General features: G+C 45.9%; 1 protein-coding gene and 1 long non-coding RNA gene across 26 annotated transcripts in view; one reads left to right on the top strand and one right to left on the bottom strand.

Annotated features, from left to right (window-relative positions):
- Positions 1-7,946, bottom strand: part of CHD3 (chromodomain helicase DNA binding protein 3) — a 27,972-nt gene extending 20,026 nt beyond the window's left edge. For 10 of the 24 annotated variants that reach the window (XR_010153199.1, XM_009431765.5, XM_009431770.5 and 7 more), the window contains exons 1-4: positions 7,647-7,946; positions 2,951-3,063; positions 1,987-2,157; positions 1,664-1,788 (exon numbers count right to left, since the gene is read on the bottom strand). Coding sequence is in view for 23 of the 24 variants with exons in the window: in XM_009431765.5 (XP_009430040.2) it covers positions 1,664-1,788; positions 1,987-2,157; positions 2,951-3,063; positions 7,647-7,920 (683 nt within the window). In the remaining variant the exon portion in view is untranslated. Of the gene's footprint in view, positions 1-1,663; positions 1,789-1,986; positions 2,158-2,950; positions 3,064-3,626; positions 3,939-4,878; positions 5,006-5,640; positions 5,694-6,388; positions 6,557-7,646 lie in introns of those variants that run through there. The other 14 variants (XM_063799541.1, XM_063799547.1, XM_063799544.1 and 11 more) reach the window with 7 other exon arrangements.
- Positions 7,436-26,243, top strand: LOC129137655 (uncharacterized). 2 transcript variants are annotated; one of them, XR_008540369.2, is made up of 3 exons: positions 7,436-7,566; positions 9,380-9,480; positions 26,220-26,243. It is a non-coding gene; the product is annotated as an uncharacterized LOC129137655 (long non-coding RNA). The 2 variants fall into 2 exon arrangements; XR_008540367.2 differs by lacking the exon at positions 26,220-26,243 and adding an exon at positions 17,131-17,259.

The raw sequence follows: 26,243 nt of genomic DNA, 5'->3' as shown, positions 1-26,243 counted from the left end.
ACGAGGTCAAGAGATGGAGACCATCCTGGCCAACATGGTGAAACCCCGTCTCTACTAAAAATACAAAAATTAGCTGGGCGTAGTGGTGCGCACCTGTAGTCTCAGCTACTCGGGAGGCTGAGGCAGAAAAATTGCTTGAACCTGGGAGGCAGAGGTTGCAGTGAGCCAAGATTGCGCCACTACACTCCAGCCTGGCGACAGAGTGAGATTCCATCTCAAAAAAAAAAAAAAGGGAAATAAAAAACAGCGAAATAAAACTTAAAAGCATAAAAGGTTAAAATAAAATCAACAAAAATGCTTTACTTTTGTATACTACTTTACAGTTCATAAAACCCTTTCACATACATTCCACCTTATCTTGTCCTCACAATAATACTCTTGAGTTGCTGATTCTCTGCATTTTACTAGTAAGTTCCATGGGCCCTGAAGATGGGCTTCCATAGGACGGAGTGTGAAAGAGTCAGACCATGCTGGTTCTGCTCTCGGGTGGGGTGCTAAACTCTTGTGCGGACATGGGTGATCCATGGTGCTGAGAAAAGCCCCAAGTTCAGCAGTAAGGTAGGTGAGACAACATTACTAATGACAGTCACCAGTTACTGAATGCTCCCTAGGAGCCAGGCACTGACGGTACTGTGCTTTCCATTCATTATCCCACCAAACCCACACAGATTCCTATGAGGTATATATTATTATTCCCCATTTATAGAAGAGGAAATTGAGGATTGAAGAAGTTCAGTCACTTGCCCAAAATGTAACCGGATGTGAACCTCAGCAGCTGCCTCCAGAGCACTGAATTGATATGTTAAAGTGCCTTCTCCCCAAAACAAAATACATCTGCACTATTTTTTCTTTTTTTTTTTTTTTTGAGACGGAGTTTCGCTTGTTGCCCAGGCTAGAGCATAGCAGTGGCGTGATCTCGGCTCACTACAACCTTTGCCTCCCGGGTTCAAGCGATTCTCCTGCATTAGCCTCCCGAGTAGCTGGGATTACAGGCATGTGCCACCACGCCCAGCTAATTTTTTTGTATTTAGTAGAGACGGGGTTTCACCATGTTGGACGGGCTGGTCCTGAACTCCTGACCTCAGGCGATCCACCTGCCTTGGCCTCCCAAAGTGCTTGGATTACAGGCATGAGCCACTGCACCCGGCCCATCTCTGCTATTTTCTACTCTACTATTCTCTACTCTTCTTCAGGAGCCACTGAAGCTCAGGTCCCACTGCGAGCAGTGGACCCTCCATTATTACCAGGGCCTAAGGAAGGGGCACAGGACCTGCTAAGTGAGCAAAGGAAGTTCAGGAACACTGATGGTATCTCTCAGGTCCAGTCTAGAGAGAAGTCACAGAGCAGAAGATGGAGCTGTTGGGGCAGGGGAGGGCTCACTATATTCTGTCCTCACTTTATTCTGTTGCTAAAGAGTTCTCTAACCTAGCACTGGAATCATGATGGCCCCTCCACCCCTCGCCCCTCAGTGAAGAGTTCTCAACTGGGGTTCTTGGATCCTTATGAGTCTAGGAGTTCCCTGAAATGACGTGTAGAATTTGGTGTGTATACACCGTGAATTCTCTGGAGAGCAGTTTCATAGCTTTCATCAGATTCCAAGGGGTCCAGGACCTCCCTCAAATTAAAAGTGTCAATTAGCGAGGATTCCCCAGTCTTACCGCACCTCATGAACTGGCTGAAGGCTTTGTAGTTGGTGAGCGTGTGGTAATCCTCCTCAGAGAACACATGCTCCACATCCTCCAGGCCCCAGGTCAGAAGCAGAGTTGCTGATGACTTCTGTTCCACTTGCTGCGGGAGAGGGGCTTTGGTGAAGTAGGTGCTCCTCCAGCCCCTATTCCAGGCCCCACACAGGCCTGTCTACCTACCCACTAGCTTCCCTGGGCTTTCTTGCTTCTTGCCCCATTCTCCAGTCCAGTCTCCATTCCTCCCCTCCTCATGCCCGTCTTTAATGCAGATTTCTCACTCGCATTCCCTAATTCTACTCACCTTTTGCCCCCCATCTCCCTCCCCCTTTTTCCGCCGCTTTGTCTTCTTCTCCTTTTTTTCTCGGTGCTTCCTTCTTCGTTTCCGACCCGGTCCGGTTCCATATTCACTGCCCCCACTCTCTGACTTCTCCCGGTACTCATCTCGCTCAGAACCAAATTCCTCCTCACTGTCCTAAGAGAAAGAAATAAAAATAACATTTATTCATCCCTACCATTGCCAGAAACTGTTCTCAGCACATACCATATCTTACCTCTTTTAATCTTCACAACAATCCTGTGATAGTAACTAATTTTTTATCTCCTTTTTTTTTTCTGGAGACGGAGTCTTGCTCTGTCACCCATGCTGGAGTGCACTGACGTGATCTCGGCTCACTGCAACCTCCACCTCCCGGGTTCAAGCGATTCTCCTGCCTCAGCCTCCTGTGTAGCTGGGATTACAGACGTACCACCGCGCCCGGCTAATTTTTGTATTTTTAGTAGAGACGGAGTTTCACCACGTTGGCCAGGCTTGTCTCGAACTCCTGACCTCAAATGATCTACCCGGCTCCGCCTCCCAAAGTGCTGGGATTACAGGCGTGAGCCACTGCAACCGGCCTTTATCTACTTTTTACAGATGAGGAAACTAAGGCACACAGAGCCAAATAAACGGCCTGGTATCCTAGACAGAGGAATGCTGGACTCTTGAATTCATAGTCTTCCAGAGCTTGTGCTTTCAACTGCTTCTCTTTGCTGCTGAGGACACACTGACAACGAGGCTCTTCACTAGGTTGCAGTGAATGAAGTTAGGGTCCCAGATCCCTGAGATACAGGCCAACAGTGGCAGGGAAGTGGGGGGCCCGGGGGATCAAGCCTCCCTGGCTTCAGAACCCCACCCCCACACCAGTAATCAGGACCAGAGAAAATGTAGGTCTCTGAGAATGGGTCTCTTGAGCCTTGCCACAGAGTTAGGAATTCTTGACACTTACACGCTTCTTGCGTTTTCGGGGTTTTCCTGGCTTGTTCTCCTTCTGCTTCTTGGGTCCTCGTTTTCTCTTCTTCACACCCAATGCTGAAGGCAGCAGCCGAATGTCATCCTTATCTTCGAAGCAAAAAGCATCAGAAAACCTAAGCCTCTAGGTTTCCAGCCTCTGAGGCCCCTCAACTTGCCCCTTCCCCACCTCGGCAGTTCCCACTCTCTAGGAAGCATTAACTCCTCCAAGCCCTGCCTCCCTTCACTGGATGCAAACAGAAAGTGTTTCGAGTACTCTGGGATGCTCTGGTTCTGAATGGGAGGTCAGGGGTCAGAAGAGAAGAGCAGCCAAACCACTCCCCTCCCTCCCCTCCTACTAACAAGAGACCAGGCTCCAGGCCATGGGCTCTGACTGTGGCAGGTCCTTTCAGTCACCGCCAGGGCTCCTCCTGCCTTCCCCCTCACTTCGCCAGCTGGCATCCTGCCCAGGAACTGGGGAAGCCATGCCCAGCTGCTGGCCTGGCCTGACCCCAGCACTTGGAGTGGGGAGACACAAGCTGGCAGCTCCCTAGGCCAGATGCTGGGGAGGGAGAGCCAAAGGTGGACACCTGGGTTCTCACACTAACACCCTGGGGCCCTGACATCCTTTTGCCAAGAGGGAGGCCTCTATTTACATTTCCTCGGATAATTACCAGGCATCCTGTCACCCCAACACAGTCCTGGAGGAAAAGAAATCCTCAGCTGGTCATTTTTACTTCTTGCCCACAGGATCACAGTGTCTGCCACCTTCATCACACAGGAGAAAGTCTCCACAATTACCTAAATATTCCTCCTCCCAAGTAGCCTAAAACCTACCTTCAATTCTATTCCCATCTCCCTGCTCCCTTTGGGAACTAGGGGGCCATACCCTTTGTTTCCCGATCTCACCCTTCACCTCCATATTTTGTTCCAGATATCCTGACCCATTCATCTATACGCAGTATGGGAGACCCAAACAAAGATATAGGCACAGACAGACACACCCAGCATATGCCTTCTCAAAAGCACGCGCGCGCACGCGCGCACCCACACCCACACACACTCTCAGGCCCACAAATCCAGAGGATGGCCTGTACCTGCTTCAGCAGGGATAGGTCCCTGGCTTTCTCCCCAGATGTCTCTGCCAGAGGGCCCCAGGCCCCCCACCCCATTATCTGTGAAGGTGTCACTCTGTGAAGGCTTCGGGAACGGAGAGTTACCCCACATAAAGGAAGACAGGATGCCCCACAGACCTGGGGCCCTGGAGCTCTGGTTCACGTCCCTCCCCTACCAAGCACTAGACTAACCAGCCAGACCTGTCTAGTACAGAGAGAGGCAGCCGATGCAGGATGGGAAAGCCTGGGCTTGGCCCAGCCCCTAGCTCTAGGACACACAATCGTTTCTCCTTCCCTCAACAGACAACGGAAAATTAGCCACAATTAACACCAGAGGCCTCCGTTTCCACTGCCTCAGAGTCGCTGCCTCGCCTTCCTTCAGTGCCACCTTTCCTGCTAACTCCAGCATCCTGTGTCCCCTTGTGCAGGAAGACACTCTAGGACTGTGTGCGTGTGTGCAGGGGGGTGGCTGCCAGAGCCCGGGTGTGAAACGGAATGGGGACTGTAATAGGAAGTCAGCAAGGAAGGCGCCATGCCCCAGCAGCCGGCTCCCCCTGGCCCCAGGGACTTCGGTTGACTTGAACATGGAAACGCAGGCTGCCGAGGCAGTGGCAAGGGCAGGCCAACTGGCTAAGGTTCAGGCACACGGCCTCGGCCACCACCAGCCAGGGGTGGTGCACAAGCCGGTTCACTCTACTCCCCACCCCAGCGGGAGGTTCCCGAACTTGGGTAGACGTCGGTGGCGGGAGAGGCAAGGCGAGAACGGCAAGGAAAAGCAAGGAAGGGTAATAAAGCAAATCTAAGTCCCAACCTCGGTCTCAGCAGCCACTCAATGCTGGCCTGGAGCCCAGACTCTCCCACATCCCCGGCTCGGATCTCAGGGAGGCAGGGAGGAGAGAGGCGGGGGCCGGAGGGCGCAGGGCGGAGCCTGGCCGCCCGAGCAAGCGGGAGGAGTCTCGGCCGAAGCCTCGCCTCCCGCCCGCCCCTCTCTTCTTCTAATCTCACCATCAATCTCTCACACATATATTTATTTTTTCTCAAATTCCCCTCCCTCCCCCACAACGCACCACCATAATAGGTCTGCTGCACATGCGTACTGCAGGCAGGGGGTGGGTTTGTATTTTCAGACCTTTTGCAAAGAAACTACCAGAATTTTCCGCACCACCCACAATCATTCCCCACCCCCACCCCCAAGGAATCACATCTATATATTATGTTATATTATTTCTCTCGACTTGCCAGAAGGGGGAGGGAGAAGAAATGAGTTTTTGGCTTCCTGCTCCCTTCCCCCACCAACACGACTGCTATTATTTTAAACGTTTAACAATGTAAGGAGACTGAAGAGAGGGGGAAGGGATAAAATTGGTCTTGAGTAAGAATGTAAAACAAAATGGTGAGAATCAAAGCAGTCGGAATGGAAAACAATGGAAATCTCTCCTGTGCACAAATGCATACTCTAGACAAGGAAGAGCGAGGGCAGCCTGAACAAATTTCCTTAGAGGAGGGTTCTTTTCCCCACACTTAGGTAGACAGAAATAATGAGTGGGCTAAAAATATTTTCCCGAAGTTTTACCTCCGAAAGTCATCTGAGGGGGTGTATCTGGGTCACTCATTCGACTTGGAGGGCTGAAAGGGAGATAAAAATTGCCCAGGGGGAGAGGGGAGGTGGGTTTTCATTTCAGATGTAAAATGTAAGCAGCCTCTGACGTCTCTTCTGGTCTATTCAGAAAGCCAAGAGGGAAAGGGGAGGCCGGGTTGACACAAAGACCCATCTCAACCTCGGATCCTTTCACGCTTCTCTCCCCAACGTACCCAGATCCGGGACCCACACCACCCCACCCCAGACTCCAAGTCCCAATACAAATAGGTGAGCGCTGCCAAGCCCCTGGCAGGACCTGGCGGCCTTTCTTTCCCTCTTTTCAGCGCCTCTGCCAGAGGCAACCCCAAAGGCACCCTCTCCCCACAACTCCTCATTCCTCCTCCTCCTGCCAAGGCAGGGGGCTCTCTGGGAGAACTTTTTCAAAACTTTACCCTTTTTCAGACAAGCTTGGGGGGCGGGGAGACTTTATCCAGTTTCCAGGAGACACACATCACTCCCCGACCCACAAGAAAGCACCCCCCGCTCCCCCAAAGGTCGTCTCGGCTAGACAGGAACGTTTGCCACAGAAGCCACACGGATCAATATGACAGTTTTACAAAGAGCCCGGAGTTGGCCGTTTTGAAGTTTGGTGCATTTGTGCCGCATGGCAGCCAGAGGCCCGGGGGTGCGGAGGTCCCCCTGCTGTTCCCCAAGCAGGGGATGTGGACACCCAGATGCTCACCTATCCCAAAGAAGACTAGAAATCACTCCACTAGGAGGGTGGTCTGAGGGGGACACCGCTGGGCGCCTGACCGCTGGGCGCAGCGGTCTGGAGAGCGCCGCCCAGAGAGTGCCGCCGGGTGACTTGTCACCTCGGGGGACGGGTGCTGAGTGATGGTCAAGCTGCAGAACAGCTGGGTGGGCAGTTCACGCCCCCCCAACGTGCTCAGGGAGTAGGTGGTTTCAGCGCGAGAGTGAGTGACAGTGAATGGCAGCCACGTGAGAGTCACAGCTGGGCAGCTTGGCCACCCCAGACTGACGGGGTCAAGAGGGGGACCCCCCCCCCACCGCACTTGACACAAAAGAGCCCAGAGCCCCGGCGAGATGAAGGGGGTGGAGCTGGGGGCATCTGGTTCCCCAGACACTCTTCTCTCCGCTCCCCAATCCGAAGGGACTGCTGTCTCTGCACAGGCTGGGGGAGCGAGGGGACGAGCTCCAGTCTTATTCCAGGAAGTGGTCTGCGTGGACTGTGGCCACCACCTGCCCCTACTCAGCAGCCCACAAACATTCACAGGACCCCTCCCTCGCGTGCCACCGCATGCCCCTCAGTTGGCGGACACCTAAGTCTCCGCGGGTGGAGGGGGGTCCGATGGACACCGTCCCCACTCTGCCTGTCCAAGTCCTGAGCGGAGGGGGCAGGCCCGTCGGCTGCTCCGTGCGGGGAAACCCCACTCTCCCTCGGTCCAACCCCACCGGGGCCAGAGCCCGAGGGGCGCTCGCGCGGCCGCCCCTCCCCCACGTGCCCCTCCCCCACGCCGCCGTCCGGCCGCCAGGGTCTCGGCGGTCCCTCGCTCGGCCAGGGAGGGGGCCCTGGCTTCGCCTTGGCCGTTTCCTGCCTACCCCCTCCCCGCCGAGGGTAAAAAAAAAACCTCCTCCTCCTCCTCCCCCGAAAGCCGCGACCGAGTGGCCCGGTCCGCGCGCGCAGCTCGCGCCAAGCGCTCTCCAGCCGGGGTGGCGGCGGCGGCGGTGGCGGCGGCGGCGGCGGCGGCGGCGGCGGGGGAGGGGTGCGGCGGGGGAGGGGAGGAGGCCTGGCCCCGCGGTCGCAGCCGCCACCGCCCGCCCCGACCTCCCGGACCGCCGCGGGGCCACGGGCCCGAGCCCCGGATTCGCGCTCCGGATTCGCCTCGGCTCGGCCGCGCGGTGGGTGCCTCGCCCCCGCCCGGCTTCGCGCGCCCGCGGCTCCCACTCGGGCTTGGGGGGGAGTCGGGGCGGCCGCTTACCTGGCGGCGGGGGCGGCGGCGGCGGGGGCAGCGGTGGCGGCGGCGGCGGCGGCGGCGGGAAGAGGTGGCAGCCGGGGGGGCTGTGGCGGTCGCGGCCCCGGTCGTGGCCCGGCCCGCGCCCGAGTACTCCCTCGTCGTCGTCCTCCTCATCGTCCTCGTCGGCCGCCTCCACCTCCTCCTCCTCCTCGTCGCCCTCTTCTTCCTCCTCTTCTTCCTCCTCCGACACCACCATCTCCTCCTCCTCCTCCTCCTCGTCCCTCAGAGGGGAAGCCATCCTGTGGCTCTGGCCCCCCCACCACCCCCCCACCCACCGCCCGCCCGCCTCCCCCACCGCTACCACCACCACCTCCTCCTCCTCCTCCTCCTCCTCCTCCTCCTCCTCGGCGGCGGCGTCCTCCTCCTCCTCACCGCCTCCCCCAGCCCCCCAAACCCCCGGGCCACCCCCCTCCGAAACCCCCACCCTCGGGGCCGCCGTCTGAGGAGGGGGGCCAAACCACCCCCAAAAATTGTCTTGGAAAAAATTGAGGAAAGACTTTTTTTCCTTCTCTCTTTCCTCCCAAGAGAACAAGAAAGGGGGATTTAAAATATATATATATACACATATATATATATATGTATATATATAAAAGTTTTCGACTTCTCTCTGCCCCCCTCTCCGTTGCTTTAAATATATTTAAATTCTGAGGGGGGCGCTCAGAAATATTTCTCAGAGCTGAGGCACTAAGATGGCCGCCTTGAAATTATTTTTAAAACAACCCCCCCTCCAGCACCGCCACCCCCTCCATAAAGAAAGGGAGAGGGGGGAAAATCCCCTTTTCAAACAAAATGGCTGGCTTAATATTTCATTTTTCACCCCCCCATTCTCCTCCCTGTTACACCCCCATCTCCAAGCCTTTACCCAGAAACCCACAAATTTCTCCTTTTTCATAACTGATTAGTGCACAGATTAATAGAGATATTTTCCTTGTGTACTGAAGTGTGTGTGTGTGTGTGTTGGGGGGGCATGAAGGATTTCTGCATAAAACAAAAATGGCTGCTGTGACTAACTCCCCCCTTATAAAAAATATTTGAGGGGGGGCATTAATCAGTACTCATGCTCAGTCTGACATCAGCATAAATTGTTAAAGGTTAACTAGTTAGATACTAGTCCAACTAGATTTAATTTTTTTTATTTTCTTTACTAGTCTCTTCCTCCCCACCTCCCTTCTCTAAAGAAAAGCTTTTTTTTTTTTTTTGAATACTTCAGAAGGGAGTGGTTTGATGTGAAGGTTTTTTTCCCCTTCAGGCATTGAAAAGGAAAAAGATGAAATATATGTTTATATATAACTCTGTTTCTACATACCTCATTGAAGTCACAACGCATTTAATTGTGTACATATCTTTTAAATGAGAAGCGGGACTGGATTTTTTTCTGCTTTCTTTAAAAAAAGTGATAGAAATCCTAGTGACTTTTGGGGGAGAGATATGAATAGATACGATGATTGAGTTTTTTTCAAAGGAGTCCATGTTTGATTCTCCCCTTTACCCAGCCTTTTCAGTGATTTATAATTGTTATAAATTTTATCTTTACTCTTTTCCCCTTTCCCTCGCTTTCCCCTCCTCCAATTGTTAGAATGTAAAATTCAACTGACTTGAGAAATTAATTTGGGGGGTAAACAACAAATTTTTAGGATAAAGAGGAAAGAGTCAAATCTGAAGATCGTGAAATTATGTTCTCTTTTCTTCCGTTTCAGTATATTTGCCTTCCCTCCATGATCTCCAACACTATCCGATAAAGTAGAAGCAACTGAGGTACCGTCAAAGAGAAAGGAGCTGGAACTGAGAAAAAGCAGAGGTAGGGGTTATACCCAGGCGTTTTCATCTAACTTTCTGACCTGTGATTTCCAACTGTACCCCAGTGTTTATGGTAAAGTGGTACCAGGAATTGGACAGTTGGAAAGGAGTCCCAAAGTAGCTTTCTCATACAGAGATTTGCTCAGAGAGGTCTAGACAGAAAATGATCCTTGCCAAATGGAGCAAAGGAAGGAGGGCAAATAGCTCAGTTCTACCCTCTTTCATTCTTGTTGACCCTTTCTTACTCTAGCTTCCTCCCATTCCTTTGATCTCCCTTTGCCCCTTCCCTTGCTTCCCATTCCATGCCTGTGGAATCATTTCTCTCTGGGTTATTCCTCTACCTCTCCAGTGTAACTGCTGGCCACCCATCTTCGGCGGTGCTCAGGAGCACCCTGAGAGGGAGGGGTAGGTGGGCAGCAACCAGAAAGTATTAGTGACTGGGAAGATGACGCACATTTTTGTTTATGAAGCTAAAATGTTCTTTATTAATGTTCCACTCCCCACACTAATGCACTTTATTGGGTGTTGGTTTCCATCTCTTTCTTTTTAACCTGGCCTTTGGAATTCTCTTGCTTCGGTTCCCACATCATTTCTGTACTAAGTCTAACTCCTCCTCCTTTTCCAGTTTTCCAGTCGATTTTGCTCTCCTGTCTTCTTTCTCTGTCCCTCTTTACTAGTTCATCTGGTTATCCCCCCCTTTCTATATTGTGGGCTTCTCTCTATTTATGTCTTTGTTTTTAACTGAGACTATCCTTCTCATCCCTTGGACCCTCAGGCTCTGTCACCTCTACGTGACTTTCCATCTCTGTCTTCTTTCTGCTTACTTCTGTCTTCCAGTCTCTGACTGTGTGTGGCTCTTCCTCATGTGTGCCTGACTCCCCCTCTTTCTGGCCCCTTCTGTGTGTGTCTGTGGATCATACTGTGTATGGGAAGAGTGTCTCCACGTGTATGTGGGCCACACTGCGCATCATGTGCACCGCAGCCTCTCTGCCTCTGTGCCCTCTCCCTATACTGAGAGCCTCTGCTTGCCACATGTGCCATGATCTGCAGGTGCGGGTGGCTAAAGGTGGCCGTGTGCATCCCTATACAAACACTCGTCATTCTCTCTCTCGAGTGTGCTTTGCATGTGGATTTGCTAATTTGCCTTATTCTCCCTCTCATCCATCCTCCCTTTTGCCTGTCTGCATCTCTTTCTGTTCTCTCTCTCTCTCTCTCCTGACCTCTTGATTTTTCTTCTTCTCTCCTTATTTCTGCCTCTTTACCTGCTTGCTCCTGTTATGGTGTCTGCCTGCCTGCCTGTCTGCTCCTCCCTGACTGGCTGGCAGCCTCTTTTTCCTCTCTGGTTGTCTGTCTGCTTCTCTGGCTGTTTGCCCACCACTCTCTCTCTAGCCATCTGTCTCCCCGCCTGCCTGTCTCTATCACTTTTTTAGCCTGCATCTCTCGGTTTGTCTACCTTCCAGGCCCTGCCACGGCTCCCCATCTTGGTTTGCCTCTTCTCTTGCCCTTCTGCTTGTTCCTTCTCTTATTTGTGCCTGTTAAGTTCCTCCTTTTCCCTTGCCTCCCTTTAGATCTCTCTTGCCTGTCTACCCTGTTTGCTGCTATCCCACCGTTTCAGGCTTTTCTCTCTTTAGTCTTCATACTTACCAGCTTTTTCTTCCTTTGCTTCTTCTCTGCCAACATCCATCAATGAGGATAGTCTCTCTCCCCTAAACCTCTCAGTAACCCCTTTGCCTCAAAGTCTTATCTAACTTCTTGCCACATCCCCTACCCTGCCTTCTCTCACGTTTGCCTTTATTTCACTTATCTCTTTTTCTGTCTTTCTGGTTCCTCAGACAGTCTGCCTGTCTCAGTCTTTTTGCCATTTTCCCAGTCTCTCGCTGCCTTCCTGCCTTTTTGCTGTCTGCTTGGCAGGCTCTTGCTGTCCACATCTCTTCTTGCTTTTCTCTCTTCTTTTGTTTCTTTTTCCCAGTTAACTTCTAAATAGGTAGTACATACTTATGGTACAACATTTTAAAAGTACAGAAAGTGTACTGTGAAAAGTAAACCTGTCTCCCATCCTTCTCCCCTAGTCCTGGAGTTCCTCTCCTCAGAAGCAGCCACTGTTTCACATTTCCTGGATACTGCTCCAGAGAAAAGTCTACACATATACAAGTCTTTTTGCTTGCTTGCTTTTGCTTGTGTTTTGCTGTACTCCTCCCTACTTTTCTTCCAGTTTTTCTGGATGCTCCTTCCTCTGTCAGTCTGTCAGTACTCCTAACTAACTTGGCTGGGCTTGCCATCTCTGGTCTTTTTGATTCTACCAAGTGTTACCCAAAGCACTTGTCTTTTGGATTGACTAGTTACTGGTTGCATGCGTTCACTACCAGTACTTGAGGAGTGCTCAGGAAGGCTTTACTCTCTCCAAATGTAGTCTGCTCTGCATGGTAAGTGGTCTGATGCCAGCAAGACATCTTTGTTGGTCGCTTCATCACTGAAATGTGTATTGGAGAAGGCATGAAAGCACCGGTAGTACTAAAAAGTACCCTATAAATATAGGCACTGTTAATAAGTAACAGTAAGCTGAGCTTACATGCACACAGAGTAGGTAGAGGACTGCCCTGCTTTCTCACTTAGTCTATATGAATTCTGTAAGGTCATGTGAATCCAGATCCTTTAGGTTGTCGACCTAGGCCTAAGAAGTTTGTCTTCCTCCTAGTCTAAAAAGCTTTCTCCTGATTAAAACTTTTTTCCTTTTTCATCCGGCCTTCTGGCTCCACTCACATGCCACCTTAGAGACATTTTATAACTCTTTGAAGGAGACAAAGACACAACCTCTAACCAGGTCTCTTTGAAAAAGATGATAATAAAACTTCTACACACAATGCACTGTTCTTTCATTTCTGCTTTTTTACTGCCTGTTTTCCTGAGTTTAACTGTTTCAGCCTCTATCTTTGTGTCTCTCCACTCTTTCCCTCTTTCCCTCTCTTACTTCTCTTTTCTTGGTTCTTTCTTCTTATCTGTCTGTCTTGATCTCTATTCTAGCCTCTTTTTCTGATTGGCCCTCTCCCCTCTCTTCTGTCTGATTGGCCTGTATCCTTCCATCACCCCATCTGTCTGCTGGATTCTCCCTGTCTGCCTGCAGTAATGTATGTGATAGCACTTTATAAATTATAAAGCACTATGTTGTATAAAACACCATTATCACTTTGTCTTCCTTCTTACCTTATTTTTTCTTCCTTTATCTGTCTTCCCTTCTTCTCTCTTTCTCTCTCTGTTTGCCTGTCTGCATCCCTTTTGGTGATTTTGCCTGCCTTCTCTGTCAGTCAATCTCCATTCCCTCCCTGCCAGCCTATTTTTCTGCCATCCTTCTTCTCTGTCTGCTCAGTTCTTGTGTCTCTCCTTCTGTGTTTCCAGGTTTCTCTATATTTCTTTTGCCTGTGTAGTCTCTCTGTCGTTAGGCCTTTTATCTATGCCTGTGTGTCTCACTGTCTAGCTGCTTGTCTCCCTGCCTGTCACTTTCATTGTGGGGCATCAGTCTCTGCCTTCTTCTGTCTTTCAGTACTTCAAAAAATAAAAATTAAATAAAAAATTTAAATTCCTTATGATTAATGGGTAGAGGAGAATATTTTTTGGTTTTAATGAGAGGACTATTAAGGTGAGAACAAAGAACTCAAATATTCAGCTGTGAAATGCAAATGAAGAAAAATTTTTAAGGGACTCTCAAGCCAAGAATAAGATTATTTATTTAACGCAAAAGCAAGAAACATATCTAAAGCAATAATTTCTAACCTTTTAGGATCGTAGAAAGTTAGAAACTTTCTCCAGAAAAAAAAATACACACAAAATGTCACATATGTTTTCACGGTGTTACGAATACCCTGAAGTCTTGGACCCCAGGTTAAAACTCTGATGTAGGGAACCAGTGATAATCAGTGATAGAGCACAGACATGTACTCATACAACAAGCAGAGTAAAAGACTGAAAAAACACTTGCAATCTATGATTTTCTACCCAAGGATATGTTAAAGAGATTCCTAATTGTCTTTTGAAATATGTAGGTCAGTGATAATAATGAAAGGCATGTAAATACTCAGGATAGTCTAGACCTAATCATAGTATTTTAGAGATGGAAGGTCTTATAAATCAGTGGTTCTCAAATGGCTAAGAAAGGTTGCCACATGTCCTTTCCTGGAAAAGTCTGTCCTTTATTCTGAGAGGATATATTTCTGATATATATTTTTACATAGAATAAATATAGTATACAGTATATTTATATAGGATAAATATATGTATATATGCTTATATTTTGTTATAAATTATGTTACATATTATTAAACATATATACACATATACATATTTATAATGTTAAAAACTTCCTTTCTAAAGCTGAGATAGATCTGTATGGCAGAATGTGAGTAGATTTTAGTGGGGAAGGGGGAGAAAAAGAATAAGAAAATGACTTTTTATACTTACTGTACAATCTGAAAATTTTCAACATGTACTTCTTTTATAATTATACAACATTTTAAATAATTTTAAATATCTTTTTATGAGACGTAGTTTCGTCCTTGTTGCCCAGACTGTAGTGCAATGGCGCGATCTCAGCTCACTGCAACCTCTGCCTCCCGGGTTTCAGCCATTCTCCTGCCTCAGCCTCCCGAGTAGCTGGGATTACAGGCGCGTGCCACCACCACACCCGGCTAATTTTTTGGATTTCTAGCAGAGGCGGGGTTTTACCATGTTGGCCAGGCTGGTCTCGAGCTCCTGACCTCAGGTGATCCACCTGCCTCGGCCTCCCACAGTGCTGAGATTATGAATTTTGTTGTTCTTAATGTCCTTACTCAGCACAATGAAAAGTCAGCAACCCCATGTTGATCACTAACTTTTTTTTTTTTTACATTTTATTGATCATTAAAATCTAAAAGTCTAGGATTTACTGCTTTAATCTAACCTGTTCTTGATTTTATCAAGGAGGAAACTTCAGTCTTTCATATATCATATTCATGATTTGCCATATCTATATATCAGCTATACCATTATATGCATACTATTTTTCTTTAAATCACTCACCTTTCTTTAACTTAAATGAATGTTCTTTAAAAGGTAAATTTTATATTGCTAGAAATAATATTCATAAATCTTTAATTTGATACTGTAATTATGTTTTTCTTTCTAATTTAAAATGCAATATTGTTAAAATAAAAATCAATAAAAGTAAAAGCATCTTGCATGCTACTAATAATATAGGTACATATTTTAGAAAATATCACTTTAATCTAATTTTATAGGTATAGAAACTGGGGCCTAGATATTGAAAGGATTACCTAAGATCAAGTTAGTAGTTAGAGACAGAACCAGGACTTGAACTTTTATCTTTCGGTTTCCAATCTAGTGTTCTTCTACTATATACTACATGAGTTTTAAGTCAATGAGATGTCCTAGAGTTTTAAAGGACACTAATATGTGAAACTGATGGTCACATATATTACTGTTATTAACTATAACAACTATACCACAAAACTAGCAAGGCCAATTTAATAGTATCTGTTATACTTATAAACTTAGTGTTTTTTGACACAGAGTTCCACTTCTCACCATTTATTATAGAGAAACAATCACCATACTTATGCATAGGGTGACATTACAGAGCTATTCATTACAACACTGTTTGTAACAGCAAAAAACTGGAAACACCCTAAATCTCCAACAGTAAGGAATAGCTAAACAAACTACACAGCAGTTAAGAAAAAGGAGTTACTGGGGCACATGTTCTCAGGATTTCCTGGGGCTGTGTCGCAGGCCATTAAAAAGAAAAGAAAAAGAAAAAAGAAAAATGAGTTACTTCTGTATGTAGAGACATGGTTAATATATTGTTGAATGGAAACAAGCAAATTGTAAAAAAAAAAATATATGTTATGACATCATTTAGTTTATGTTTAAAGAAATTAAAACAATAATATTTTTACTGATACATTTATTTGGATTTAAATGCTTTCAAAAATGCTGGAAGTGTACATACCAAACTGGTAACATTGGTTACTTTCAGGAAAAAATAGTCAAGGGGGATTGTTTGCTTCATTGATAATTCTGAATTTTTGCAATGAGAAAGTATTTATTATTTATGTAAACAAAATTAAGTAGCTTCATTGATTACGTTAGCAACTGGAGCCAAATGGGATAAAAAGTAGTATGACTTCTCTAAAGAAATAATTCCTCATGAATCTCTGGTTCTTTGAAGTGAAAAATGTGTAAGCAAAGTACAATCAGTAGATGTAATGTAGTTAGGGTTTTTAAAACATTAGTGAGGTTCTACTTTAAAGAATAATTAAAATATGAGAGGGAAAAAGGGAAAGTACAGAAGAGCATATATAACATGGTAACATTTATGAAAGAAAAAAATATGTGAATATCCATAGAATATTCCAGGAAGAATATACAGGAAACCACAGTAGTTGCCACTGGGAAGGAGAAATTATTTTTTCATTGTACATCTTATAAAGCAATTTGAAAATTTTTTAGTGATCAAGAGATTGACTAGGTGAAGGGAGGAGGGACATTTTTTGAGATAAAGACTTAAAACAGATATAAAAACCTAAGTAGCAGTATATGATTGTGATGATGGTTATGGGCTGTAAAATCAGCATTCAGAGAAGAAAGCAAAGCTCTTTCTTGGTTGGGAGGGGGGAATCAAGTAAATAACTTTCATATGTAGTTGCATTTGAGGTTAGCTCCCAAATAACTGAGATTTGTATAGCAAAGAGGAAGTAAAAGGGCAGTTTAGGTGGGATAAGAAAGAATTTAGTAGGTAGTATGTAGACCTCATATGGCTGGAGTGGTAAGTTCATGATAGGTTATAGTAGGAGTTAGTACCTCTTTAAAGGGTAAGAATTTTAGTATATCAAGTGAAGAGTAGAGGTCAGAACCTTGGGGGAACTTTGAAGGGTGGAGTGGGGAGAGGAGTAGCCAAAGAAAAACAAGTTGTTCAAGTGTTAAGTGTACCAGGTAGTGTTGTTATGGTAGAGTAAGCAGACAGCTTCAGAAGGAAGGCATGATCATTGATACTAGATGCTTCGTGGGAATCAAGAAGAGTACAAACTGACAGTTCCTCAAAAAGTTAAATATAGAGCTACCATATGACCTGGCAATTTCAATACTAAGTGTACACCCAAGATAATTGAATCATATGTCCACACATAAAGTTGTGCATGAATCTTCATAGAAGCATTATTCATAATAGCCAAAAAGTGCAAACAAAAATATCCATCAACTGATGAACGGATAAATATAGTATATCCATACAATGGAATATTATTCAGCTGTAAAAAGGAATGGAATACTGATACATGCTATAAGATGGATGAACTTTGAAAACATTATGCTAAGTAAGAGAAGTTAGACATAAAAGGCCACATATTATTTGATGCCATTTATATGAAATGTCCAGAATAGGCAACTAGTAGATCAGTGGTTGTGCAGGTTTCAGGGAAGGGAAGAATGGGAGGGACTGCTAATGGATATGGGGTTTCTTTTGGGGGTGATGGAAATGTCTGGAATTCTGGATAATGGTGATAGTTGCACAGCCTTGTGAATATATTAAAAACCCCTGAATTCAATTTAAAATGGTGAACAAGGTATATTAATTCTATCTGAATTTCTTTTTAATACAAACCAGCCAATACAGTGACTCACACCTGTAATCCCAGTGCACTTTGGGAGGCCAAGAGAGGAGGATCGCTTGAGGCCAGGAGTTTAAGACCAGCCTGAGCAACATAGCAAGACTATCTCTACAAAAAAAGTTTAAAAATTAGCCAGGCATGGTGGCTCATGCCTGTAGTCCTACCTACTCAGGAAACTGAAGCAGGAGGAGAGCTCAGCCCAGGAGCTGGAGCCTGCAGTGAGCTATGATTACACCACTGCACTGCAGCCTGGGCAACACAGTGAGACTCTGTCTCTAAAAGAAAACAGTACAAACCAAGAAAAGTATTGTACTTGTCATTTGGTCACCTTTAAAGCCAGTTTTAGTGAGGAAGTTAAATATCAATTAAAGATTGTGAGAAACCATTAAAATATTACTTATGGAGGGTTTTTTGTTTTGTTTTGTTTTGTTTTAGAGACAGGGTCTTGCTTTGTCACCCAGGCTGGAGTGCAGTGGCGTGATCACAGCTCACTGCAGCCTCGAACTCCTAGGCTCAAGCTTTCCTCCTCCCTCATCCTCCCAAGTAGCTGGACTACAGGCACACACCACCACAACCGGATAGTTTTAAAATTTTTTGTAGAGATGGGATCTCGCTGTGTCGTTCAAATTGGTCTTAAACTCTTGGCCTCAAGCGATCCTCCCACCAGTGGCCTTCTGAAGTGTTGGGATTACAGGCGTGAGCCACCACACCCGACCTAATTTTTTTTTTTTTTTTTGAGATGGAGTTTTGCTCTTATTGCCCAGACTGGAGTGTAGTGGCACAATCTTGGTTCACTGCAACCTCCACCTCCTGGTTCAAGCGATTCTCCTGCCTCAGCCTCCTAGGTAGCTAGGATTACAGGCGCCCGCCACCACACCCAGCTAATTTTTGTATTTTTAGTAGAGATGGGGTTTCACCATGTTGGCCAGGCTGGTCTCAAACTCCTGACCTCAAGTGATCCACCCACCTTGGCCTCCCAAAGTGCTGGGATTACAGGTGTGAGCCACTGCACCTGGCTAATTCTTTATCTCTACTGTTGTCTCCAGATTCCCTCATCTTGTGTAAGAAGCCCCTATTTCTTTAAGGCTGCAGCAGTCTTGCTGTGTGCTCCTTACCTTCTCTTCCTCAGTGTTTTCTACTTACCTCCTGACATTTCCTTCATTCATTGAAGACTGACACCTGGCTTAGTCCTGCCATCATCTTGGGTGACCTTAGGATCCACATCTATTCATCACCCAGACTTTTTGGTCCCTTGATCCCCTTATTTCCAGAGACCTTTCTAGCCATCCCACTTCTGGCCCCATCTCTGGACTTCCTTTTGAAGTATTAAATTCAAACCCCCAACTTGGGCCACAACTTTCTATCCTTCTAGCCCCCTCATTTACTTCTACTCTGTTCTTGGACCCATCATGAGACAATGTAGTCCCTTAGCTCCTCATTTTCTCCTAATCAGCTATACCATCTTCACCTCTTTTCCTATCCAGCTTAAGTTCCATGGTCTATCATTTTAACCATGCTCCTGCCACTATCTTGGTGCCCTCTTCTTATTTTTCTTCCTGCAAACCCCTGGCCTTGTATCACTTTGGTTGCTTGTTTACACCCAGGATGCAAAGGGCTGCTGAAGAAAACACCATGACCATTCAGACCAGTGTTTCTGTTCAGGAATCCTTTTTCCTAGTCAGCTTTCTTTTAGTTCTCCACAGTGACTTCCTCAGAACCTTCTCCTTACACTAGTTCATTTTAAAGAAAAGGATACATATGTTCATTTTAATATCATAATGGATAGAAAATCTTATCTACTTCCAGGAGATAGATTATCATATGAGAACTCCCTTGAAATTCCAACACTCAACTACATGTTTAACTCTATCCATATTTGTCCTTTTATCCGCTCCTCCTGTCCTGTCTGAAGCTAATCCCTATACTTGGGCTCTTAGTCTCACCCCTGCCACCTTCTCAGGGACTAATGGTTAGCAGCGATCCTCTAACTCAGTCCTTTATTTCCGATTCCACTTGCTCTTTCCCAGTCACATTAAAATGTGCTCAAATCTCCTTATCTTTGAAAGAAATACTCTGGACCCCTTTAGCTGCCACCTTACCGCACTGTGTCCATTCACAGCCAAGCCTCTTGAAAGCATTAACTGCCCTCAGTGTCTACTTCCCTACTCATTTTCCAGCCCTCTGCCCCCACTACAGCTGCTTTCACCAAATTACCAACAACCTCCTGGTTGCTGAAAATCAGAGGATGTTCTTAGTTCTTCACTTGACGACCCCCTTTTTGAAAAAAGAATTTGCTTGACGTCTGTAGTTTCGCATTCCTGGTTTTTCCCTTGCCTCTCTGGCTCCTCCTCGTCAGTCCCTGTTCAAAGAGGCAGTGCTGTCTGGATTAGTGGTCAGCCATGGTACTTAAGAACCTGGGCTTGGGAGACAGGTCTGGGTTCATATGCGGCTTCCACTTCTCAGAGTTTCAGTTTCTTCAGCTAAAATGGCAACATATAAGTCTTTTTGTGAAGCCCTAATATTACCAAGTCAATGGAATTACCCTTTTAAGGTCGTTAGTACTGTGTTTGACACACAGTAAGCAGGCATGCACTAAACTCCCCTGACTCGCCAAGCTTATAATAGGTGCTCTTCCTATGTGCTACCATATTATCCTTTATCTTTCTCATTAGGCTCCAGAGAGGAGGGGCCCTGTCACCCTTCTCCACTGTCGAATCAGTCTAGCACACGGCCAGGCACACATTAGGCACCCTGTAAATACCTGTTGACTGCTTCAAGTGTTTAATATATGGCAAAGGTGATACTTTAAATCAGTGGGGCAAAGGATTATTGATAAATAATGATGCATAATTGATAAATGGAAAACTGTTTGCGAAAATATAAAAGGTAGATCCTTACCATTTACTAAAGTAGTTTTCAGATGGATTAAATGGTGACATTAAAAACAAAAATTGCCCGGGCACAGCGGCTCAGGCCTATAATCCCAGCACTTTGGGAGGCCGAGGTGGGCGGATCACAAGGTCAGGAGTTCAAGACCAGCCTGACCGACATGGTGAAACCCCGTCTCTATTAAAAATACAAAAATTAGCCGGGCGTGGTGGTGCATGCCTGCAATCCCAGCTACTCAGGAGGCTAAGGCAGGAGAATCACTTGAACGCGGAGGTTGCAGTGAGCCAAGATTGTGCCACTGCACTCCAGCCTGGGCAACAGAGCAAGACTCCGTCTCAAAAAACAAAACAAAACAAAAAATGTAATTCTGCTCAATTCAGCAAGACCAAAAAATTTTTTAGAGAACTAGAATGAGATATAAAAAGTGTGGATGAATATTTTCCTGATCTTAGGGGTGAAAAAGGCCTTAAGCGTACAACAAGCATCAACGTGGATGCTTTAAAGGAAAACGTGGATAGATTTAACTCAATGAAACTAAATTTTACTGTGTAAGAAAACATAAAGTTAAAAGACTAGCTAGGAAAATATTTGTGCCATTTATGACAGACCATTTTATTCAGTAAATACTGTGTGCTCTAATAGAGCTCAGAGATAACAGAAACTACTCTAGCTCAGAAAGATACTTTATCCAGGAAACCCGGGCTTACAAAATTATTGGAAGGGCCAAAGAAGAACTACAGACAGGGTTTCCAGAGTGACAAGAAGATTGTAAGGACAGGCTTGGTGGCTCACGCCTGCCGTCCCAGCACTTTGGGAAGCCGAGGTGGGTGGATCACTTGAGGTCAGGAGTTCGAGACCAGCCTGGCCAACGTGGTGAAACCCCATCACTACTAAAAATACAAAAAATAGCCAGGCATCATGGCGCGTGCTTGTATTCCCAGCTACTCGGAAAGCTGAGGCAGGAGAATTGCTTGAACTCGGGAGGCGGAGGTTGCAGTGAGCCAAGATTGCACCACTGCACTCCAGCCTGGGCGACAGAGTGACTCCACCTCAAAGAAAGAAAAAAAAAGAAAGAAGAACGTTTTAGACCTGGCCCACCAGAGATCTACTTCCTATTTCTTCAGTGATCAAGAAGCTGCTGGGGTTGGGTACTGGCTCCAGGATTACTCCAGTATTGTATTACAGCAGGAGTAAGGGGGTATAAAGGAAGATAGCGAGCTAGTGTTTGTATTCTTGATGAAATAAAGATGTCATAGAAATCAACAATAAGAAAAAGACCAATAGAAAAAAAATACAAAAATAGTAAAGTTTATGTACAAAAGATGAACAATAGGATGATGATTGCTGACTTTTATTGAGTTTTACTCTGCGTCCAGGAACTAAGTACTTAATATGTACTAACTCACTCACTCCTTTCAATAACCTTATAAAGTAGAAAGTATCCTAATACTCATTTTACAGATGAGAAAACAGACAAAGGGAGGTTAAATATCTTGCTCAAGGTCAGAGCTATTGAGAGGTGGGCATTTATGCCTAAACTCATGGACCACAGTAGACCTGAAAAAAGAAAATTAGATGATGTGATGGCTCAAGAATTGGACATTGTTAATAGCAATTGAGAAAGAAGCTGGCTTTAAGAGGCCATAATGAATTTGTTTCTAGATGTGCTTAGCTCGATGTGATGGTGTGGCATCTTTTTAGAAAAATAATTTCTGGTTGGGTGTGGTGGTTCATACCTGTAATCTCCACACTTTGGGAAGCTGGGGTGGGTGGATCACTTGAGCCCAGGAGTTCAAGATCAGCCTGGGCAACATAGTGAGACCCCGTTTCTACAACTTTTTTTTTTTTTGAGGTGGAGTCTTGCTCTGTCGCCCCCAAGCTGGAGTGTAGTGACACGATCTCGGCTCACTGAAACCTCCACCTCCCAGGTTCAAGCAATTCTCCTGCCTCAGCCTCCCGAGTAGCTGGGATTACAGGCGTGCACCACTGCACTGGGCTAATTTTTGTGTATTTTTTTTAGTAGAGACTGGGTTTCACCATGTTGGCCAGGCTGGTCTTGAACTCCTGACCTCAGGTGATCTGCCCACCTCGGCCACCCAGAGTGCTGGGATTACAGGCGTGAGCCACCGTGCCTGGCCAAGATAAATAAATTTTAAAATAGAAGTAACTCAACTTCTGAGCTATGGAATAGTTCTCTGTACCTCCAGTACCTAATAAAGAACCCAAATACTGCAATATATCTTTTCAATTAAAAGATTTTTTTGTTTTTTAATTGATTAAAAGATTTTATCTGGTCTGCTCATCCTTCTATTGCTGCCTTTTAGCTAAATCCTTTTCCTTGCTCTCACTGAGTAAGGAATATCATCTTCATCAGAAGGAGGAAGGTGTAAGCCTAAAATTGTTGTAATTGTTGTCTTTGCCTTCTGCAAGTTTTTTAGATCTGCTTTTAAAAATTTATTTTATTTTATTTTATTTTATTTTTAAGACAGAGTCTTGCTCTGTCACCCAGGCTGGAGTGCAGTGGCATGATCTCAGCTCACTGCAGTAACTGCCTCCCAGGCTCAAGCAATCCTCCCACCTCAGCTTCTGGAGTAGCTGGGGTTACAAGCACAGGGGCCACCATGCCCAGCTGTAGATCTTCTTCGATTGACCACTGTGATGGAAACTGAATAATCCTATACAAAATGGCAAAAACCAAACTTTTTCCCATTTGACATTGCTTTTTAACAATTTCTTAATAGTTTTCTGTTGGCTGGCCAGCTAGAAGTATCTTGCTTTTCATCTGTTTTCAAGCCCCAGTTGTTCCAGCAGAATTGCACACTTTTCCCAGCTGATTAACTATCCTTTAGGTTATAAATTTGTCATGGGAAATGCTAACCCACACTGGCTTCCTCTTACCCCTTCACTTGCTCTTGGGCCCTTTCACCATCTAGCACTCCAGTCTGTAAAGGAAAATATTTTTTTTTCTTTTCTTTTTTTTTGGAGACGGAGTCTTGCTCTGTCACCCGGGCTGGAATGCAGTGGTGTGATCTCGGCTCACTGCAACCTCTGCCTCCCGGGTTCAAGCGATTCTCCTGCCTTAGCCTTCCAAGTAGCTTGGATTACAGGCATCCACCACCACACCCAGCTAATTTTTTATATTTTTAGTAGAGACAGGGTTTCACCATGTTGGCCAGGCTGGTCTTGAACTCCTGACCTGAAGTGATCCACCCGCCTCGGCCTCCGAAAGTGCTGGGATTATAGGCATGAGCCACCGCACTCGACTGAGAATCATTTTTATTTCAGACTGAATGAGATATAATTAATACATGAAAAATCAACTTATTCTATATTCCAAAACTGTAGAACTCCTAAAATGTATCCCAGAGTCAATAATAAAGTTATCCACTCACTTCATTAGCGGAAGAGTTTGAGCTTTGGTGTCAGAAAGGTAGCACCTGGAATCCAAGCTCTGCCACTTAATAACTATGACCCTGGGCAAGCTATTTATCCCTCAAGTCTCAGCTCCTCCATCTGTAAAATGGTGTATTAATGCCTATCTCAAAGGGTTGTGGTGAGGTTTAAGTGAGCTAACTTACATAAAGCACTGGCTGTAATAAGGTACTCGATAATTGGTAGCTGCATTCTAAACCATCAAGTTTACTGTTAGCCACTTCTGTCTTCAGAGGTTCACTTAAGATGACTGCAAGGTGAGAAGATTCACAACCTGAGTTACGAGCTTAAGCACCTTAAAATCCTTTAGGAGCAAAGGACTGACTTTAGTTACTCTTCTCCCAGTAGTTGGCCCCATTCCCTTGCTTTCCATCACTGTATAAAGAAGCTCAATTCTGGCATGATATGAAACAAACCATATTTTACTTGACTCAAAAACTTCTCCTAATGGAGGAATAAACACTATTGTTAGGTTGGAAACTGAATGTTAGTCACAGATACGGTCTGTAATTTTCTAATCATGACAGATGTTACCTGGATGCTGAAAAATGCCAAATCTCAAAATCCTGAGGGGAGGATTCATTACTAAATAAAGAATGGCTAGCACAAGGAATGGGAAAGAAAACTAAGGTTTTCTGAGTGTCTTTTCCAAGGACTCTTTATAGTGCTGGGCAGGTTCCCATTCCTTATTTAATCTTCTCAACAACACTATAAGGTAGCATCTTTTTAGGGTACCATGTCTTGGGTCTTGCCTGTTGCCCTACTGTCATCTTACTTTCTATTATCTGTATTTTATGGTTGAAGAAATGGAATCCAAAGGAAGGTATTTAAATATTCTGTGCATGGTTATAAAGCCAGAACACTCCTCCTTTCTGCAGTTAGATTTCTTCTAAGAATATCCCATGCATACCTTGTCCAACTGCAGCCTGGCTTCTCTAACAAAGCCACCATGACCTGCTGTTTGCTGAGTCCATGGTCGCTCAGGTCTTCATCTTACGTGACCTCTGTGCAGCACTTTATACTGTTGGCCGCTCCCCTCTCTTCTGTGCGCTCTCTTTGGCTTCTGTGGCAACATTTCCCGCTTGGCCTCTTTCACCCTCTAGCTCTTCCTTTGCGGTGTCCTTTTCTCCTCCCCAAACCTCTGTAGATTGCACTTCGTCCTTAAGGGGATCTGATCCTTGACTGGCTACAGCTGCTATCTGCCAATAATTCCCACACCTATAACTCTAGCCCAGAGCTGTCTTTCAGGATCCAGTCCTATATATCCAACAAGATCTGGACATGTGCCTGCCTGCCCGAGTTACCTCATACAGCTAACTAAAAATTCATCACTTTCCTTCCCAAAGTCCTCTTCCAGCAGTTCCTTTTTCTGCCAGTGGACTCACCATCCTCCTAGTCATCCAGGCCAGACACGGGTGTCATCCTTGACTCCTCCCTTTGCCTTAGACCCCTACCCAAATTATCAAGTCCTGCAATTCTCTCTTCATTTCATCTCCGATCTCCACTGCCACTAACCTAGTTCTGGCTGCCTTTGGATCTCACCTGGACTACTGCATTAGGGCAGGTCTCTCTGTCTCCACTTTCTCTCCCTCATTTCCTTCTCTCTTGACATTGTAGTCAAGTCACCTTTTGAAAATGCAAATCTGATCATGTGATTCTCTCTATAAAACCCTTAACTCTGGGCCGGGTGCAGTGGCTCACACCTGTAATCCCAGCACTGTGGGAGGCCCACACGGGTGGATTATGAGGTCAGGAGTTCAAGACCAGCCTGGCCAACATGGTGAAACCCCGTCTCTACTAAAAATACAAAAATTAGCCGGGTGTGGTGGCGCACACCTGTAATCCCAGCTACTCGGGAGGCTGAGGCAGGAGAATTGCTTAAACCTGGGAGGCGAAGGTTGCAGTGAGCCGAGATCATGCCATTGCACTCCAGCCTGGGCAACAAGAGCAAGACTCCATCTCAAAAACAAAACAAAACATAAAACACTTAACTCTGAATTGTACACTATAAAAGGGTGAATATTATGGTATGTGAATTATGTCTCAATTAAAAAAAAAAAAAACTTAACCTGGTTTACAAAGCCTTCTATGATTTGGTCTGGCTCAGCGTCTCTCATTGGCTTCCCTCCCCCGCCTCCCGCTTTCCTCTTAGCTTTACCATGCTACAGTTCCTTCTGCCTCCGAGCTCTCCAAACTCTCCAATCTACGTTTGCATTTGCTACTTATCCTGTGCAGGAACCATTCTCTCCTCCACCTATCCCTTGTCCTCCCCACTTGACTGACTCCTCCTTGTCCTTCAAATCTTAGCTTGAGATGATACTTCCCCAGAAAGCTTGGTCCCCCCGAACTGGGTTAGGTTCTCCTGATGTGTGTTTCATACTTAGCTCTTTTGTAGCATTCACCAAATATTTGTTCATTCTGTATTTATTGAGTGACTGCTCTGGGCTGGGCACTGGGCTAGGGCTGGGTATTTCATAAATGAGAGCTGTGGCCCCTGCCCCCTTGGTACTTACAGTCTAAGAAGGGAAGAAAATGGACATTAAACAGTGAATTACACTAAATATTTTAATTATAATTATGACATTTCAGAACACCCTGGGGAGGGCGTGTTAAGGGACTTGACATAACTGGAGGTATCAGATAAAGTGTCATTTAAGCAACTTTAAGGAGCCAGGTGGCCAACTGAAGAGTGGCGGGTGGATTGTTCCACACAGAGGAACAGCATGTAGGAAGGCTCTGATGCAAAGCTTGGGGGGCATTTCAGAAACTGAAAGGCCAACGTGGGAGA

The sequence above is a fragment of the Pan troglodytes genome, chromosome 19 (genome assembly GCF_028858775.2).
Source record: "Pan troglodytes isolate AG18354 chromosome 19, NHGRI_mPanTro3-v2.0_pri, whole genome shotgun sequence".
NCBI classification, from domain to species: Eukaryota; Metazoa; Chordata; class Mammalia; order Primates; family Hominidae; genus Pan; species Pan troglodytes.
The sequence above is the reverse complement of the archived record's forward strand: the minus strand, read 5'-3'. Positions and strand labels throughout refer to the sequence as shown.